The sequence below is a fragment of the Cygnus atratus genome, chromosome 2, assembly GCF_013377495.2.
Source record: "Cygnus atratus isolate AKBS03 ecotype Queensland, Australia chromosome 2, CAtr_DNAZoo_HiC_assembly, whole genome shotgun sequence".
Taxonomy (NCBI): domain Eukaryota; kingdom Metazoa; phylum Chordata; class Aves; order Anseriformes; family Anatidae; genus Cygnus; species Cygnus atratus.
Genome location: NC_066363.1, coordinates 68,197,092 through 68,215,592, shown reverse-complemented (window position 1 = coordinate 68,215,592; position 18,501 = coordinate 68,197,092). Strand labels below are relative to the sequence as shown.

The following is an 18,501-nucleotide window of genomic DNA, read 5'->3' as shown; positions in this document are numbered from 1 at the left end:
AATAGAGAAAGGGCTGATGAGAAACGTCTTGGAGTTGTTTTGGCAACTGAGAAGTTGCACAAAATTCTTTTTATATTTCCAATACAATAAGGGGGAAAAAGGAGGGCAACAGATTCAGAACTACAAATTCATGTTCTGTAATGGCAGGGGAGAAATTATTTGATCCTAGATAGGGACAAACGTTGGTTTGCCATGGAAATCAGCTGTGCTTCATAAAATGAACTTTTCTGAAAAAAAGGCTGTTATGGCCTTCTTTTAATAAGATTAAGGATGGATGTCTCTGTTGCTCTCTATCAATCCAGTTACATGATATTTATCATATATATCATATATATATGTCATGATATATATATATGATATGATATCACATATGTGATATGTGATATATGATATATATATCATTCAGTTGCATGATAGTTGCAATTGTGCTCTCTTAAAACTGAAAGTACCCGTGGTCTGTAAACAACTCTGTTCTCCTGATCTCCTGTGTTATAGCAGCACAGCAGCCATGCTTCAGTTAACGAGAGCTTTGACTTTTTTGACTGGAAAGTCTCTGAACTCTCTGGACTTGACTGGATACTCTCTAGATTATATGCAGATTACAGTGCCCACAGTCCCAAATTTCAACATCAATTGAGACAGAAGTAAAGTTTTCAAGGGTTCACTACGTAAAGTGAACCTGGGATTTCATGTTTTTTCAATGCCAGTTCTAAATCCATTCATATTCTCTGCACACTTTAGATTTTTCTCTTTCGAGTCCAGGATGCATGTCCCAGTAAAACCTGGCTGAGAACAAAAGATGCTGCCCTGAAAGCTGTCAGATGTCCTATTTGTAGTACCTGAAGCAAAAAAAAAAATCTCTCTGTGTAAACTATTTTTCCTCTCAGATGCAGAAGAGATTACAGGCCAGATTCAGATGCATAAAGACTGAATGAGGTCCATCTCAGAAAAGTCAGTTGTCTCCTCTCTCCTAAACCTACAGTGATCAATGGCTAGCATGCCTGCAGCTGAACAAAGACACACAAAAATACTTTGAAAAATATGAACTATTTTTGTTAGTCTTCCCTAAAGCAAAGGGAACTGATAAAATTCTGTTATTTTTAATTTGAAGAATGAAAGGTTGCTTGTTGATGAGGCTGAGTGGCAGAAGAGGGAACTGAGAGAGCGGTGGAAACATCTACTCCTGCTGTTAGAGTAAACACAGCCAGTGACGTGGGTAACAAGAGCATGTGAGGTGCATGCAGCCATGCAAGTAAACACAGGAATGATAAATGACACGCTATGAGATTAAATACGAAAGGCTCCTTAAGCGCCAAGGGCTGTGGTGCCAAGCTCCTCGCGCAGAGCTGCTGACCTGAGAGCTCAGCCAGTGCTGCCGTGAATGAATACTGAAGGAAAAGGGTCAGCCAAATGTAAGCTCACTGAAGTGCAGTCACTTCCCTCAGAGGTGCAATTTGATGACGTTCCAGAGAACACAGGTTTGTGCATACTGTCCCCTCTTCTGGCTTTTGGGGTGTATTGTGTTTTTTTGTGTGTGTTTTATTTTCTTCTTTGTTTTTAAATATTGCTTCCTATCTGTGGAGTTTCCACAAAAATAGAACCAGGGGAATCACTTCTGTTCTTATCTGAAGAAGGGTGGGATTCCTCTCTATTATTGGACAAATTGTTTCTTAAAAGCCCAAATGGCTTCTTTTCTATGTTTTGATAGCTTAGGAAAAGGAAGGAAGAGAGCAACAAAGGAAGGAAAGGTAGGGGAGACACCCCAAAGAAGTGCCTGTGCACAAACTAGAAGCTTCATCTTGGTTGGATCGCTTTTAATTCTCCATCACAGAATATTTTTGTAAATATTCTCCTGTCTCCTTGTGGTTTTCATTATCTCTTGTTTCTGCTTTAGGTTTAAGATGAATCACTGCTGTTCCACAGTAAGCTTAAGCATTTATGTACTCTTGTATGTATGGTTGTAGTAGGCCTAATAGTAATGATTTGCCTTTGAGAATGAAGAACTGATCTGAAAATCCAGTAAGTTTTATTCTGACAGAAAAATTTTGACAATAAGCAGTAGGCAAGGGTGATGTTCATGCTCTACTACATCTTCTGACAGAAGAGCTACAGCGTAAGAGTCATTGGATGTGTTAAATTGGTGCTTTTTAGCTCCCATCTCCCTTTCTACTTCTCCCTGTCACTGTCCCTGAAATAAAGAATCTACTGTGCTGCGCTGGCAAAGAGAGAATCTATTGAGGCACAGCATGTTACAGTTCTAGCTACAATAAGCAACTTTTCACAATGGCTATTTAATACAAGTTGCCTAAGGTGACAGAATAAGACATTCAGCCTTGGAAAATGTCTGTTGCTGTTCTCCTCTAATGTGGAAGAAGGCAGTGACTTGCATGGGTTATGGACTGCAAAATGGTCCCTTAGTGCTTGGCAGTAGCAGCCCATGTGTGTGCAGACCCGTAGTAGCTGAGTGCCAGCAACAAGCTGTGTGCAGGTACTTAACCTTTTATCTTAAGTTAATAGCTCCCTAGAGGAAGCAGGAAATGCTACCACAACATGTGTGACACAGCTTGCTGCACCACCACGGCAGTGCTGTTACCACAGCTTCAGCAGGACAAGCAGAAGGACTTTGAGAAGCCCATAGCACCCAGTTCAGACCTGTGGTCTATCCACTGGCTCTGGGAAACATGAGCTTCCTTGGCTCACAGATAATGACAAAACAGAGAGCCCGGCTGCAAATACTCAGCGTCGTAAGGTTTCACAGACTTATAGAGGCAAAAGCCATAGTTACCTTTTTTAGGCTCTCCTTTGCTTTCTTCCACCAAAAAAAAAAAAAAAAAAAAACCTTCTGTTTTAGGGCAGACACTTTTCTGGTTAAATGTTACTAGCCAGAATAATTGCAAGTCCTGCTGTCTGGAAATTAAGGCAGTTTTCCATGCACAGATTTGGAAGGTTGACTTTACAGCTAATGAGAGAGCGAGCTATGAGGTGACAGCCTGAGCAGAGCCCTAACAAGAACAGATCTTCTGCCCTGAGTATCCTCAGTCTGGTCCTGTGTATCTCTGGAACACAGGCTGCCAGTCATGCTGAAGCGTGCCAAGCTGTCTGGAAGTTGTGATGTGGAAAATCTTGGGTCTGCAGAGAGGAAAGGCAAGTGTCTAATTTCAGTGTTCCACTGAGCTGTCCCAGCTCTCGTCCGGCCTGAGAGGCCTGAATTGAGGAGTTTGCTCTGGGCTGCTTTTGGTAGCGAAACCAGTTATGCAGAAAGTAAGGCTGACAAGTCCGCATGTACCCTCCTTACTGGTTCATGCTGGGGTAAGCCACAGGAGGGCATGATACCTGTCATGCTCTGGATATATTCACAGACGGCTTTTACAGGCACAATATTCCACCCAGGAGGGGTGGCAGGCAATCAGCTAGCAGATCAGCTAGGGCTCAGGCACTTCACACTCCTGCTTGCTGATGTGGCCCATCAGTTCTTCCACGACTGGGATTCAAGCATAAAGTAAACACGTGAGAGACCAAGTGCTCTCAGCTCTGAGGACATTTTTGTTTCACCACAGCTATCCCTTTTTAAGCATATAAGAGAGATTCGTATATCCAGAGTTTTTGCAGGCAGTCAGCAAAGTACTTTACAAAACTGAGGCAGAGCAGTGAACCTGCAATTTGGGAAGGAATCCAAATGCATGAATCCTAAAGAAGGTAATAAAAGGGCAGCTCCTTAGCGATGAAAGGGAGATGGGGGGAAGGAAAAATGTGAAAATGAAGATTATTAGCACACAAGATCCTTCATTGTTCTGCACTGAGTGCATCTGCTTTTTGCTGTGCCTGACATTTCACACTGGGCAAGTGAGTGGAAAACAGTTCTCTTGCTCAGAATCTATTAAGAGCAATAAAATGATAATTCTACATTGCACAGCAAGCTATGCTTTTGCCTCTTTTGGTTGTGTTTCTTTTGCTTTGTTTTTTGCTTGTTTGGCTGTTCTCATTTGATTTTAGCTAGAGGGGATGTGAGGTCTCAGGGGGCTGCCCTGCTTTCCTGGGCATTACACAGATCATCACAGAAATCTCATTTTAGATCAGACATTGCATAAGGAGTTCATTTACCCCTCCTATCTTTGATGTAGAGAAGGGTGGTTGTACCATTAATGCCTTTTGCATCACATTAGACCTCTGAGGTGCTTGGTGAGCATGCAGAAGCGGCTTCTCCCTCCCACTCATAGTAACCTCCTGCTTGGGCTCTTGGTGCTGGGACTGAACAGGCCATAGCTGGGCTAGAAAAGGGCCTGGCTCAGGCAATGCACTTTAGCTCAGCATTGGGGAACACCCATGAGATTAATGCACTCTGCTTGTGTGTTGTCAGACCACCCAGCCTGGTTTGGAGCTATCACACAAGGCAGATATGGTTAGAGACAGCACAATTAACAGCGAGGCAGAGCAGCGATTCCCTGATCACATATCCTGATCTTATTCCCCCACCCCCTGAGTTTCTGAAGTGCTGAAATCTTTTCTTTGCTCTTTCTGGGAATACAAACCACATCCCCTGACTTCTTACTTTCGAGACCTATTGATATTTTGGGAAATTCCACCACACCTAACTCACAGTTTTCTGTATGTATTTTACCCTCGTAACCAGTTTCCTTTCCCCCCACCCAAGGAAGGGTGTGATCTAGCTCCATGACTTTTAAAGGCCTTTTCAAATCTGTCTGAGGACTGTGTGCCTTCTGTGACATCAACAGGAAAAAAAGATTTTAAAAAAGAGGGAAAAAATAAAGCGTGCAAACAATAGCGTTAAATATTATCTCACTGTGATTAAACCCCAGTACCTCAAAATCAAAGAGCATGTGGAAAACCTAACCTCTTTCCTTCAGGCAAGCAATTAAAACTTAATGAAAGGAGATTGGATGATGAATGTGTAAAAATTGAAGGAGCAGAAGGAAAAAAAAAAAAAAGGAAGGATGGAAAGAAAGAATCCAGAAACTTGTGTTTTGAGTTCTCAGTTTTCCATTTTCTGGCATTAGTGAGCAGCCTTCTTCCAGAGAAATTTTCCTTAAAAGAACCTCTTGCTCCCAAATTTAACCCTTCCATATGCAACTCTTTGGGGAAACAATCACAGCTTGACTGTCAAGAAACTATAGCTGTGTAGACATAAGACTTCGGTATTGTCACAGACTTTTGTGTGATGTCTTCAGCTTTGGAAAGTATGACTAATTGATTTTAACATTTAAAACTTAGCTGAACTGGGATGTGTTTTTCTTCTCCCAGCTGTCTCCAAAAACTCTCCACAGAAGGGAAAGCCATCCTTTCCTGTAACTTTACCATCACCCACCTGGGTTACTAAACAGCAGCCACAACTTGTGACGATGCCCCAAGAGTTCAGGTTACTGGGGGAAAACAAGCCTGGGAACTTGTGTCCCCAGGCACCCACCTGCAGCCTGGCAGGGGGACAAGAAGACAGAGCTGCCTGGAGATCACACGCTTGCAGGGCAGGCAGGCCTGGCTGTCAGATGAGGCCTGGCAGGTCCCATCAAGGTCTTCTCCAGACCACTGGGCACTCACCAAAAGTCAGCAAAAAGTCACCAAAATACCAGCACAGCTCATTTTTTGGCAAGCTGACATTTTTTAGGGAAGCATTCTCATGGAGATGCAAGAAGGGAGTGTGTTTTAGCCGGCTGTCGTTACCATGCTTGTTCTCAAATTGAAATAAAACTTTAACTGTATTCTCGATTGCATGAGAGATTGGTTTGTGGAGCTTAAGGGCTGCAAATGAGGTAAACCAGGATAATAAGACAGAGAGAGAAAAAAAGAGAAGATATCTGCTTGTAAACTAGGCCCTTCTGTAACAGTAAAAGTTGATTTATTACCCTAAGCTTTTTATCTGGATGTAAAGTCCTTAGGAGAGAGGTATTCATGAACATACCTACTGCAAACTGCATGTCAAACAAACAGTGTACACTTCCAGATGTTTTATACTTAACCCTTTGGATTATATACATATATATATGTTTCAAAGACAATCACAGAATCTTCAGTCTGTGCTTCCTTCCCTCCTGCCCTCAACTAAGCAAGACATTCACTGGAGGAATTGAGATAAAGTCCTAGGATGGTGCAGCATTTTCTGAGATTTGTTGTGACCAAATGATTCACACTATTGCTCCTGCTAAATTTTTCAACCTTGCTGTGAGTGAGGCCTGTTTAAGAAAGGACCTCTGATGTGCTGACCGCATTTCTGTAGAGTAAACCCCTTCTTATTACTCTTCCTTCCTCCGGCAGCCTAATCCACTCTGACTGTGAATGAAGCACCTTTGAAATAAACACAAAAACAGAAAGGCAGGAATAAGCTTCATCCCTACAGAGGAAAAAAATAAAGTTTTTGTCATGCTAACTACTTGGGTTTCTCGGACTGCAGACTATAGCTTTAGCAGTCCTATTTCTTGTCAAACACAAACTACGTCCAAATCCGCTGTGGAAAAATGAACTCCTTAAAATTAAGACAGTTTCCACTACTGTAACGTCTAGACCAACAGGCAAATGAAAAAGGTCACTTGCCAAGAGTAGCCTGTGATAGACAGGTAGCAAAACTCAAGGGTTGTACTCTTTATTGCTGTAAAGAGACACAGCTTCACTGACACTGAGAGCTGCAGCCATTTACAGGCAGCAAGGAGTACCTTTAAATGCAGATTTACTTAGCAGTAGCCTGACTTACAAATATTTATGGCATGTATTCAGCAATATTTTTGGCAGTACAGTCCCAGAGGACTGTCTGATTAATCCTACTGCAGACCAACTATAAAGCATATTTTGGCAGTTGGAGTACGGTTGCTGATGAACGTCCACTGCTTTCATGGGTGTTCAGAGAGCATGTATTACATAAATAAGTGTCTTGAAAAGTGACTTCCAAATTTATGATTCCAAACATCACTGAATGTGGGCTTTTAGAGGTATATGCTCTCTCAAAAAGTTCAGCTATTTCTCTTCATCAAGGGCAGGCAGAAGTAGGAACACTCAAAGATGCAGGTTCTCCAGCTTTGTCACAGCTAAAGCAGACACCTGTGCACACTGATCTTTGTGCTCCAGACTTTAGGGACAAACACATGCTTACCTTCTATTGGTATCAATAGGACTTAACGCACCTAAGTGTTTGGGATAAGCTAGTCTAAATAAATTAGGCAAAACAAAAGTGACTTTTGCTAGCTCAAGCTGTTGTGTACTGAAGTCCTCCCATGCCCCTAGCATCTTTGGTAATGGCACTGAGACATGGAGGGAGCTCTATGTTTCAATTATGTTCTTCTAGTCTTTGCATGCAGAGAGACACCAGGCTGTTTGCTATTTCCAGACACTAAAGACTCCAGATTCCTCTTTGCCTGCACTCCTGTGCAAGAGCAGGACTGTAGGCTTGCTTCTCTCAGAGCACTGCCATGAGCACATGCTCTTTGCAAGAAGATGAATATAAGATTCTTGTTTCTTACTGTGTTTAAAATTGACCAAAGAAGCCAAACAGGGACACCCCTTCCAGTAGTGGAGCAGGGAGGTTTTGAGTGACTCAGAATTTCCTCCTCTCAACTTTTACTTGGGTCACCAGTCAAGCCTGACCCTACTGCAATGACTCTGGTATTTGTAATGTTTTAGAGCAACAGGTACTAGGCAATTCAATCACATAAACTTCTCCTGAGACACCACATGTAGGAGTTCAATGTTCAGCGATAAGTTATCAGTGTAAGTATAATCTTTTCTAACCCTGACTGTTGCCATGCTTGAGATTATGAGATTCCAAAGGTGATTTCATACAGTGTTACAAACTGGTCCCAGAGTTAATGCTGAATTCACAATAACACTTCATATGACTTCTCCAAATGCTAGCCTGTGTCCTGTAGAGTGGTGATCATTGGCTTAGAAGGGCTGCAGAACTTTTCTCCTGTGCTTGAAGTTTTTCCTTTGCAGGAAATGTTTCTATGAAGCCTTACTATTAGGCAGCTCTACTCTCAAATCTGGTAGGGCCCCCTCTGATCATGTCGTTAGATAGCATGGCATTGTTTTAGACAACTAGCTCTTGATGAACAGGCTTACAGCTACATTACTAATGAGCAGCTGTTAGCATGAAAACACAGAAGTTTAGAAAACACGCAAAAAACTGCATGCTGTTAGCTGTAACGCTTTGTCCTGGCTCCTCCCTCTGAAATAAGTTCTGTAACATCTGTAAGGCACAGCACCTCCACCTGCAAAATGGGACTAACAGTACCTTGCTATCCTAGGAAGTCTCTGGGAGACTAAACAAATTCTGTCACGAGTTTCTCAGATACCTGGACATACCGAGGCAAATACCGCCATTAGGTATATAAATACAGACTTGAGACTTAGAAGCTGTACGCAAGTCTACTGGAGGGCAGGGGCAGCATGCAGAGGCCAGAGTGGGGAAGAGCAGAAATCTGAAAACGATGGTGGCTCTCCAAGTTTTGTGAAGGAGCCAGTCCTACCGCTACTCCTCACTAGTGCTGCTGCTGATAAATGCCATTGGGCCTGATCCTGCTGGGATTCTGCCATCTCCCTCCATATGCGTACAGAGAAGAGAAAATCATGAAACTTTTACTCTAAACTCATGACCATAACAGACAGCACAAACTTGTACAGATTTCATTTTGTTGGTTTGTTTCTCTAATATGTTTCTCTAATATGACCTTCTCCAAGGTTTTACAGCTCCTATTTATTTCTAGGTTTGATTGTCACACTGTGATTGCTGAGATATTAAAAAAAAAAAAAAAAAAACGAAAACAAAGAGTGTGAGGAATAAACAAGACAAAGAGGATTGGTTAGTAAAGTACAGGCAGTTCTTTTCCCTTTACATGGCCTGATGCTTAAAGTCTTTCATTGCCAGGGTTACAAGCAGCTTTTCACAAGCATTTCTGGTTGGGAATATAGTATTTCTTCCCAGTGACAGTATTTTGTTTGTCTTGGCATGCAGGCATTGTAATCAATTCTATATATTAAAGCACTGTGCCTTAGCACAAATGCCAGGCATTTCAAACCCTATTTACTTAGGTTTCTTCCTTGCCCAACAAATTATCTAAAAATAGATAATCAAGACTTCATACTTTACATCTACGTCATTCCTTTTGGCTTAAGTGAGGTAAGGAACGTAGTTCTTTTTCTCTTCTCTTTCACCAACTGTATGGATCTTTTAGTAAAGAGATAAGTCCCCTTTCTCCTTCCCCCTCTTTTTTTGTCTTGCTTGTGAACAGCCAACAAGCCACAAAAGCCTTGTTATGACAATGCCCCCTTCTTTTGCTTGTGTCACACTTGCATTGCCAGAGATAGGGCACTGGAATTACTGGCCAGAGATAACCTCTCCCACCCATGTTCTTTTCTGGTCACGGTAACCCACAGATATTTCTGTTCCAACATACTGCATTTCAGCCGTAACTGCTTCATCCTTGGAGTCACAGTCAGTCTGGGTTTGGTTCCAGAAAGAGTGTATTTCACCTTCTGATTTCAAGAATACTGGAATAGCATCCTTCAAGAACTTAAGGGGATGCAATTTTGTGGAACATGGGGATTTAGCACAAAAAGATGCTGTTGCCATCAAATAAGGAAGAACTGGGGCATTACCATAATACAACTGCACCCTACAGGAATTAGTTTCTGAAAGTAGCTTTCAGACAAGTCGGACTAAGAAATACTAGCAACCAGCACAGATGTATTTGTTATGCTCAATGCTTCCTATCTTCCCATGGCTCAATTAAAATAACTTTTGTATTCTCCAGTATTTAACTTGTACATGAACAGTAGAAGAAGACCTAACCTGAGGTCAAATCTGTCCTTGGTTTACAGTCACATCTTCACCGAATTTCACACAGTAAGCAAAAGATAGAAATATACAGACATCTAAGGTTAAGTTCTAAAATTGCTGAAATCCACATGAATTTCCTCCCTGGCATACAGGGGACTTGGGTATTATCTTAGAAGAATGTTTGAAGAGTGGAATGAAGAATAAAAGAAACTTGGGTGAAAGAACAAAGAGAGGGAATAAGTTTTCAAAATGCTTATGAGTGAAAAAAGGGAGAAGATAACAGACTTGAGTAGCAGAAAGGAACTCTAGACCAGAAACAATCCTGGGTTTAGTCACACTGAAAGTGAAGTCAGGAGTGACGGAGAGATGTACTTGGGGTCTCCCACACAAGTCAGTTCCTGTTCCGCTAACACCCTAAGTAGTAATAGGAACCTCAATCACTTCAGTAGATGAAGCCTTATCTGATAGACTATCGCAACAAAAGTAAAGAGTGACAACCCCCAAAATACCACCGGGAGAATACCAGGAGCAGTGAAACAGACCTAACTCTGCACCTGGAAGCTATGCCACCTCTGAAGAGTTGTCATTCCCAGGCAGAACATGAGTATGCTCTGTTTCTTTATTTTCTGTAAACAATAAGAAGTACAGGACTTTTGTTTCCATATAGAAAAAGAAAGAAAGAAAATATCAGAGCTGAATGAGCAGGTAATTTCTTTGTATGTTAATCCAGAGATATGAAGTATACCTAAGGACGTTTGTCCTAGTTAAACAGTGTAAGTAACTACTTCACATTACCTAAAGAAAGCAAACATCCTAGCCTGACAAGAAGGTTTCTGAGGTCAAAACCCCTCTTTTTTTTTTTTTTAAAACTTTTTTAAAGGCTTGCTCTTTCTTTGTCTAGCTTGCTCCATCTAGAATTACGTAATCACCTCCTCAAACCAAAGTGTTCATTTCAACCAGACCAGGGGCACAGGAAGCATTATGGAACAGGGTGGACTTCCCCCTTTTCAACTACCTTACTAATTCCTATTCTTGCAGTGCCACTGGGTTACATAGGAAGTGTGATCATGCAGCACAGGAAGGATGGACGGTGACAACAAAAGTCAGGGAGTTGTCATAACCATGCAGGACCATTATTTTGCTACTGGGATAAAAGTGTTGCTTAGTTGTGGACAACTGGAAAGCATTTCAGGAGGTCTAACAATGACACTGTCTCTTTTACTCCCAATTGCCTGATAATTTCTGAGGAGAGGCACAGCTTTCCTAAGCAGGTACAAAGTCCGCCCGAACTGGTCTGAAGGGGGAGTGGAAAGGAGCATGAGAGGAATTTGACCTCAGACTTTAAAGCAGTTATTTGAGAGACAATAATAATTAAAGAAAAAAAAAAGCCACCAGATGCAGATCAAAGTTTCCAAAGTCACAGGGTATCTTGGTCAGTCTGTATCTCAAACAATCTCCCTTCCTGGTTACTCTTACTGCCATGAGATAAACTGTCAGCAGCTTTGAAAATGAAGTCTAAACTTTCCCAAGTTTGGGTATGAGAGATCTGCAAACCCTGGGCTGAGCTCAGACATCGGAAAGGCATAAGAATGAGTGTACATTTGCCTAGGCATCTCTCAGACGTCTCACATTAAGCTTTACCCACCGCTGTAGGATGTGGGCTCCTTTACACCACACTCTGCCCATCTTCGGTCCAAAATCTCCAAGCGTGTACTGTGCGTGACATTTCTAAATCACCTCCCCGTTGCACTGATGCTGCAGTTACTTTTGGCAGAGAAAGTAAAGTTTTTCCTTCCCCCCCCCCCTTTTTTTTCCTAATCGCACAACATTACTGTATGTCTGTACGCTAATCTACAGCCCCATGAGCGAAGCAGTGCCTTGCCCAGACATTTTAAAGCAGGATCAAGTGGAATTAAGTGGAGTAATATTAAGACAGAAGTCTGCAAATTTGTGTTTCCCGAATAAAACTCTAATAAAGGGTCTTGAAGATCCAAGTCCCTCTTTTTATTTAATGGGGGACAGAGGGATGGGCTGCCTATTTTTGCAAATGTAGTTGCTTTTTATTTTTATTTTTTAAATTTAAAATAAAAAATTTAAAATTTAAAATAAAGTTGCTTTTTATTATTATTATTGTTTTGGATAAGGAAAATGTTTGGATGGTGGTTTTTTTTGGCAGCACATCCCATTCACCCCCCAAAACGAGACTCCTCAAAGCTCCAACCCCGCTAACCCGAGCCCTAGCAGCGGGTACTGGGGCTCCCCGGCGCCTCACCTTGTACTTCATGGCTGCGGAGGGGCTGCCGGGCAGGGCTCAGTGCCGTATAGCCACCATCACCATCCCCGTCATCACCCTCGTCGCCGCCGCGTCTCCCCGCCGTCCCGCCAGCCCCGCCGCCAGGCTTCCCCGCTCAGTTGCATAGCGCCCCTCCCATTGGACGCCCGCCCACGCGAGGGCCACGTCCCACCCGCCCCGCCCCTCCCCGCTGTCAGTTCTCCTTCTACTCCTGCCGTTGCGCGGCGGGGCCGTTAGGGAGGCGGGGCTGAGGGAAGGGCGGCCGCAGTTAGGGCTGAGAGTAGATGGGGGCTCCTGGCTTGAGGGAAGGAACCGGCAGGGGAAATAAACGTGTAGCGGCCCTCCACGCTTCCTAAATCGTGTCCCTTAGTCAACCATGATTACTGTAATGCCCATAATAGAAATCTTTGTGTGTGGGAGGTACGCCAGCTTGCTGAGATAAAAGGGAAATAAATTCTCTGCTTTTTGCCCAAGTTGACTCTTACCCAGCGTTTGTAGGTCACAGATGGTATCAAGACTATTTCTAGTGGCCTAAGGAAAAACAGCAGAGAATAATCTTGTACTACCAGTCTGCAAACATAACTTCATTTCACAGTACAGTGATAGTCAAATTCTCATGTGGCTTGTCCTCTAGAGAGAGATCCTATTGCTGAAATGGCTTCATAGCCTCTAAAGAATGCAATACTTTTGTCTGTAATTCCTCCATTCCCTAGTTCTAGGCTAAAATAAGTGGTGGTACTGTACATATTTACCAAATGCATGCAGAAATGTGTATTTTTTTCAGTACTCTTTCTTGCCTGCACATGCCCTGGTAGTTCATGGAGTACGAGTCCCTGTCAATACAAAAGATATCTCAGCCTTCAGTGAGAAAAGAAACCTTCAGCTTCTGCAGTGCAGAGCGTGACTCTGCGACTGTGCTCCCTACTCAGTGCCATAGGGCACTCATGGGGATTTTTTTCTGTGTTTTTCTTTCTGTTTTCTTCCCCTCACCCCGTTTTTCCAAGAAGATACTCAAAATAGATATTATTTTATATTGCTGAGTTTTGGGCAACACTGTTCTGAGTGTACCATCAAAATAATTTTGAGTAGCTTCAAAAGAATACAGCTCATTTGTATGCTGTATCCTTAAGACACCTTATTAAAGGAAAGAACTGTTTCAGTGATTATGCATGACCAGCTTACTGTTAGGAAAGTGCAAATCTCCTTGGTGTGTTTCTACAAGTAGAGAGTTTGACCTTGGATTTTATTTATTTATTTATTTATTGTGTGTTTTTGCCCTTCATACTGAAGGGATAAAAATTTCTCCTAGGGTACGTTTCCCAAGGACAGAGGATGCAACGGCCAAGGTGGTAGTGTGGTGCTGGACTAACAACCAAATCCTGCTCCCTGAATGAGCCCTGTATAATCTCTTGATCTGAAAGCCTCCATTTCTGGCACCATTATTATGAAGATTAATGCATTAGAGATTGTAAAACTACATTAATAAGGACCAGATAACTATCAAAGACAAAAATAAGAAAAGCAGAATCCTACTTCTGACTCCACCTATATGTAAATGCAGAGTGTCTGTTTTCCAGTAATCCCACCAGTACTGATATTTTTCATGTAAAAGGTGTTTTTCCTTTTTCAGAGGACTTTACAATCACATTATGAAACCTAAGCACATTTGAGAAGCTGTGCCTCCTGCTTTTGTTTTAGCTTGCATTGCCTCTGTTGCATTTAAAATGTCCCTGACTGAGTTTAATCTGAGGTAACAGATGTTTTAATGTGAAATTCTAGTTGGGTTATTGCCTAGTATGTATTGCTTTGTATTTATCCGTCTCCATAACTCATGCTAAAAATCTGTAATTAAACACCACCAGAATGAAACTTTGGACATCAAACCCCAAAGTTTATCGGTGTTGATAGCTGTATGTTACAATTGTAAGGAAACAGATACAAGAATCAGTATTTTACAGGGAGGAAAACAGATTGCCATCTCGCACCACCTCTTCAGTAAAGTCCCACTGCTCACTTGATTCATGCACCCTCCTTTCCCCTCTCACCTGCTCCATTTACGATCTTAGCTTTTCTTTGCAGTTTGGGGGGGGTTTAATTTCCCGAAGGGTGAAATACTCCTGCTTAGTGTGACACCTCTAGCAGAGCTAGCAGTGTGGCGGAGCTCCCCAGTCTATCACGAATATCAGGCATTAGATATACCTTGAAAGAGATTTGTAAATACGATCCTCTAACCTTGACACGGTACCATAAAAAGTGACAGTTGTGGAAAGCACACATTTGTGGTTAGCGCAAGCACTTTGCTTTTCTCGATGACCTTGTCAAGGGCGATGTCTTTACTATGTAATACTGTATTTCACATGTAGTCTTGGGAAGTTTTAAATTGGTTGCCTTGGATAATCAGCTAAATTATACAATGGAACACACTGATGAGGAAGCCAAGGTCTGGCTTCACTGATGTATGTGTTGTAGAGGCAACTTGAGATATTCTGGCAGGATTTATAACAAAAGGGCCCTATTGAAGTCCTCAGGAGGGTAATTCATGTAATGTGTATTTTTGCTTCACAGCCCAGCAATGACTTGAATCACTGCCTCATATTTTATGCTGCTGCAGTTCTAGTGGAGTAGCAAATGGGTTCTCTGACTTCGCCTTTTGCCTGCATCGATGGCCTTTGTTTCTTTGCTTTTGCTGAGGGCAAATTAATATTACTCTCTGCTCATTTGGGCAACCCAGTGCCCTTCTCCTGCTCTTACACATCACCCTGGTGAGCTTATTGCTTGCTTTATCTCTCACTGTGCCACTGGCTGGTGCCCTCCCCATGCTCTCCTGATTGCCAGCCAGGACTCTGAGGTATTTGGGGGCCAGCAGCAGGTGAGATGCTCCTGCCACCAAAGGGGGGCTTGCCAGCCAGGCTCCGCGGCTTACTCAGCGCAACCCTCAGTGTGCACCATGAAACAAAGCCATCAGCCAGGCTGGGATGGAAACAGCCATGGAAGTAAATCAGCCAGCTATCGCCCTGTGACAACTGATAGGAGACAAGCACAAGACAGATATCCTACTCTGAAAGGTTACTGAAACAGAAACCCCTTGTTCTGCTTTCCCCATGACACAACCTGGGAAAAGAGAGGCACAGCGGAGTGTCTCCCTCACTCTTGAGAGATCCTTTTCAGAAGGAGTCTGTGAGCTTGGTGTTTTGGAAGCACTGAACGACCTTTTTTTTTTTTTTTTTCCCTCACACAAATCCTTGGCTGTCCTTTGGATAACGTTGTGCAGCATTTGCATCACTTCTTGCTGTGATACTTGGCCAGGGGATTGGGATTAAAATTAGTTTAGTTATAGTGCCACTGCACTTTAAGAGCAAAGGAGGGTACTGCTGATCCTGCCACCTACATAATGCTACACAGACTGGTTCAGCTGGTATTCAGTGGCCAGGATTTCTTCACTATAGAATGGTTTTGTACACAGTCAGAATGGTGGAATTTGCTTGCTTGGAGAAATCTATGAAAAGAAGATGAAATGCTGCTGTTTCCTGAAAAGAACATGAACAAAAATTCACCACTGACGTGGGCTGGCTTCTATGTCTGTCTAGACAGAAAGGCCCTCTCTCCCACCTCACTAGGAGACAATAAGAAAAAGATTTCATTCTCACCCAAAGAAGGGAATATTTTGCATTTCAGCAAGTCAAAACAAAATCTGCTCCATTTTTCTCCGACCAGTGAAGGAAATCTTTTCAAGCTAGGAGTTTATTCCATGTGACAGTAACAGAAGTCTGTCCTGCCAGGCAGGATAGTGGTCCAGGGTGGATATTGTATCCAGGGTGGATAGTGATCCACCCTATCCAGGGTGGATAGTCATCCATGTCATGGTCAGGTTTAAATGCAAGGGTCAAGTTGTGAAAGAAAAATTGTTAATTGAAGTATCTTTTAAAATTTGACTCTCCTTTGCTGTTCTACATAAGATGCCTGTGGCTAAAGCCACAAAGCAGGTTCACTTGCCTTGGTCAAGAATACTACATTTCCTTTAGTATGTATGAACTAATCTTACAGGCATCCCACATCCTTTCCTAAGAAAGCACAAAGGCAGTTTCGCATTCTCAAGAAGGGCCTTTTACGCAGCTTTACTCAGTTTCTTCAGGAATCACTCATTTAACTTTCCAAGTCAACCATCAAAGTCCTGTTTCTGTTTTCCTTTTTCCTTTGCTCTTTCAGATAAAAGGAATAAATGCAGCTCCCTCTGTCCTCTCTGTTTTGCTTCAAACGCCAGCCAGAAAGAAACATATTGGTGTCCTCCCACCTAAAAAGTTTTGAAAGTGAATCCAGACTTTGTTAGCTTGGGAAATCATGGAAAGCAATTGCAGTTTAGTTATTCTGGCACTGGGATCTCTCTGAGCGACCAGCCTGATCCAGTGATTAAAAACTGCAAAATCTGTTCAGATTTAAATAAAGGATGAAAATAAATACCACTACAATTTCCACTTGTTATTCAAAGCAGGCAGTCAGGTTCTCAGGAGGAAATGAACATGGGAAAGGGAAACAGTGGAATCACTATTAAAACAGCATGAGGGACCCATCTCACCCTGGGGAAAGGAAAGGAGAGAACATAAAATCAGAACAAAATGAATTTATCTCTGGTCCAAGGCTGAGTACTGACTGCAGATGATGATGCAGAAGAAGCAGCTGCCCCGGCGGAGCAGAGCATCTGGGTCAGCCAAGGGGACTTCTCATCCTGGGCAGCATGGGCAGGACTTTGTGGAAGACAAAGCAATTGCAGTCACACTGCCACCTACAGTGCAGGCAGCCAAGGCAAGCCAGAGACCTGGGCACCTTGATACCATGTGTGTGCTGGGTAGGAGAGACAGCAGAAGCTGGTGCTGTTGCAGGCAATTTCTGCCCTTTGAAATAGCCGCAGCATTGGGGCAGACTGGGTCCCCAGTGCTTGCCTGCCCATGACCCGGTGGTGGTGAGAGGGCAAGAAGAATTTAAGGTATGTGGGGAAGGCTGGAGACAGAAAAGAAGATCAGGATGCAGCATGCACTGGCCTATTCCTTCCAGAGATACTGTAAAAGGGTTATTCATTTCCCAAACAAATAAAACAGTCTAACAGTCATGCTGGTAGAATACACTCCTTTATTTTCTGCTCTGGCACCAAATGTTTTTAATACATGGGATAAAAAATACAGGCTTGCTTCCAGATGTGTGGCGTGCATGCCATTTGACCTACTGATGCCAAAAGTTTTTGTTTTGTTTAGTTTTTCTTAAGAAAAGATGAGAAATAGCAAAGCAAAAGGCTTCTTTCTAGTTCACAGATGTGTGGATGAAATATGACAGATGTCATACAGGGAGGTTGCTCAAGAGAAAAGATATGCTTAGGCATCATAGCTAGTTTAAGATGGAAGGAATCCAGAACTGGAACCAGAATTGCCTCAGATGAGAAGTTTCCCTGTAGCTTAGGCATGTTAAGCTTTTCGTGCAGTGAATTTTTGGTCAAGGCCAGGCAGCCCACCACAGCATTGTTATCCCAGTTTGGAATCAGGCTCTTTGAATACGTGCGTTTGGCATAGTGGGTTTGTAAGAATGAAGGATGACTCAAATAGCACACAGCTCACCCAAGGGAGAGGGTCTCTTCTGTGGACTGTGGCAAGTTCCGCCTGCAAAGGAGCCCTTCATGAAGGAAGGGTTGTGAGCATGGACAATTAAAAAGGAAACAGGTCTGGAATAAAGAGGTTCACTTTGCTGTGTCAAAAGTGCCACACTAGTATTTAATATCTAGGAAGGTGAGATTTGCTAGAGAAGCATCAATAAGTTTTTTCTCAGCAGGTGCACACACATGCAGCAATATGCACCAATTCCCATCCCCAGAAGTTTTATCTTGAAGGGTTTTTTCCCCTGAACTTATGTGGAGGGAGGCTGTACAGAAACCTGGTGCTACAAAATGGCATATGAAGTGGGGTGTGCATTGACGTCCTTAAAAGCCTATTTTACATAGATTTAAAACTACATCAAATTCCTTGAAATCACATGAATCCTCTTTGCAGAGGATTTCTACATTGTAGCCCCATTTCATGGACACAGGACCAAAGAAGCCCTTGCCTAAATACTCTCCTTCTCCCTGATTTTCAAAATGCACGTTACTTCAGCCTGTCAAAAAATCAAAACTGCCCCTAAAGTGCAATCTCTCCTGATTTTGTCCATCAGTTTTACACATTGTTCAAGTAATCATCCCATGACAAGACTAGGCAACTGTGTCCATTTTGTTTGCAAACCTGTGTTTTTTAATTGTTTTTTATTTTTATCATTCTCTGCTTTTAGGAACCTCTCATTGAATATCTCCCTTGTTTCTTTTAGTGTAGGTGATCTGCTGTTGTATTTTATGTCCTCATGTTTTTCCTCTCCCCATCTCCCATCACCCTTGATTTCAAAGCACCAAAGCATT

The 18,501-nt window shown here is 42.6% G+C and overlaps 1 protein-coding gene across 8 annotated transcripts in view; it reads right to left on the bottom strand.

Annotated features, from left to right (window-relative positions):
• NEDD9 (neural precursor cell expressed, developmentally down-regulated 9) overlaps positions 1 to 18,501 on the bottom strand; it is a 100,624-nt gene that overhangs the window by 27,584 nt on the left and 54,539 nt on the right. Inside the window, exons 1-2 of one of the 8 annotated variants that reach the window (XM_050708883.1) lie at positions 12,051 to 12,205; positions 10,321 to 10,404 (exon numbers count right to left, since the gene is read on the bottom strand). The exons of 3 other annotated variants lie outside the window; for them this stretch is intronic. Coding sequence is in view for 2 of the 5 variants with exons in the window: in XM_035560259.2 (XP_035416152.1) it covers positions 10,333 to 10,404; positions 12,051 to 12,062 (84 nt within the window). In the remaining 3 variants the exon portion in view is untranslated. Of the gene's footprint in view, positions 1 to 6,168; positions 6,300 to 10,320; positions 10,405 to 12,050; positions 12,228 to 18,501 lie in introns of those variants that run through there. 4 more of the 8 variants (XM_035560259.2, XM_035560260.1, XM_035560262.1 and 1 more) reach the window with 4 other exon arrangements.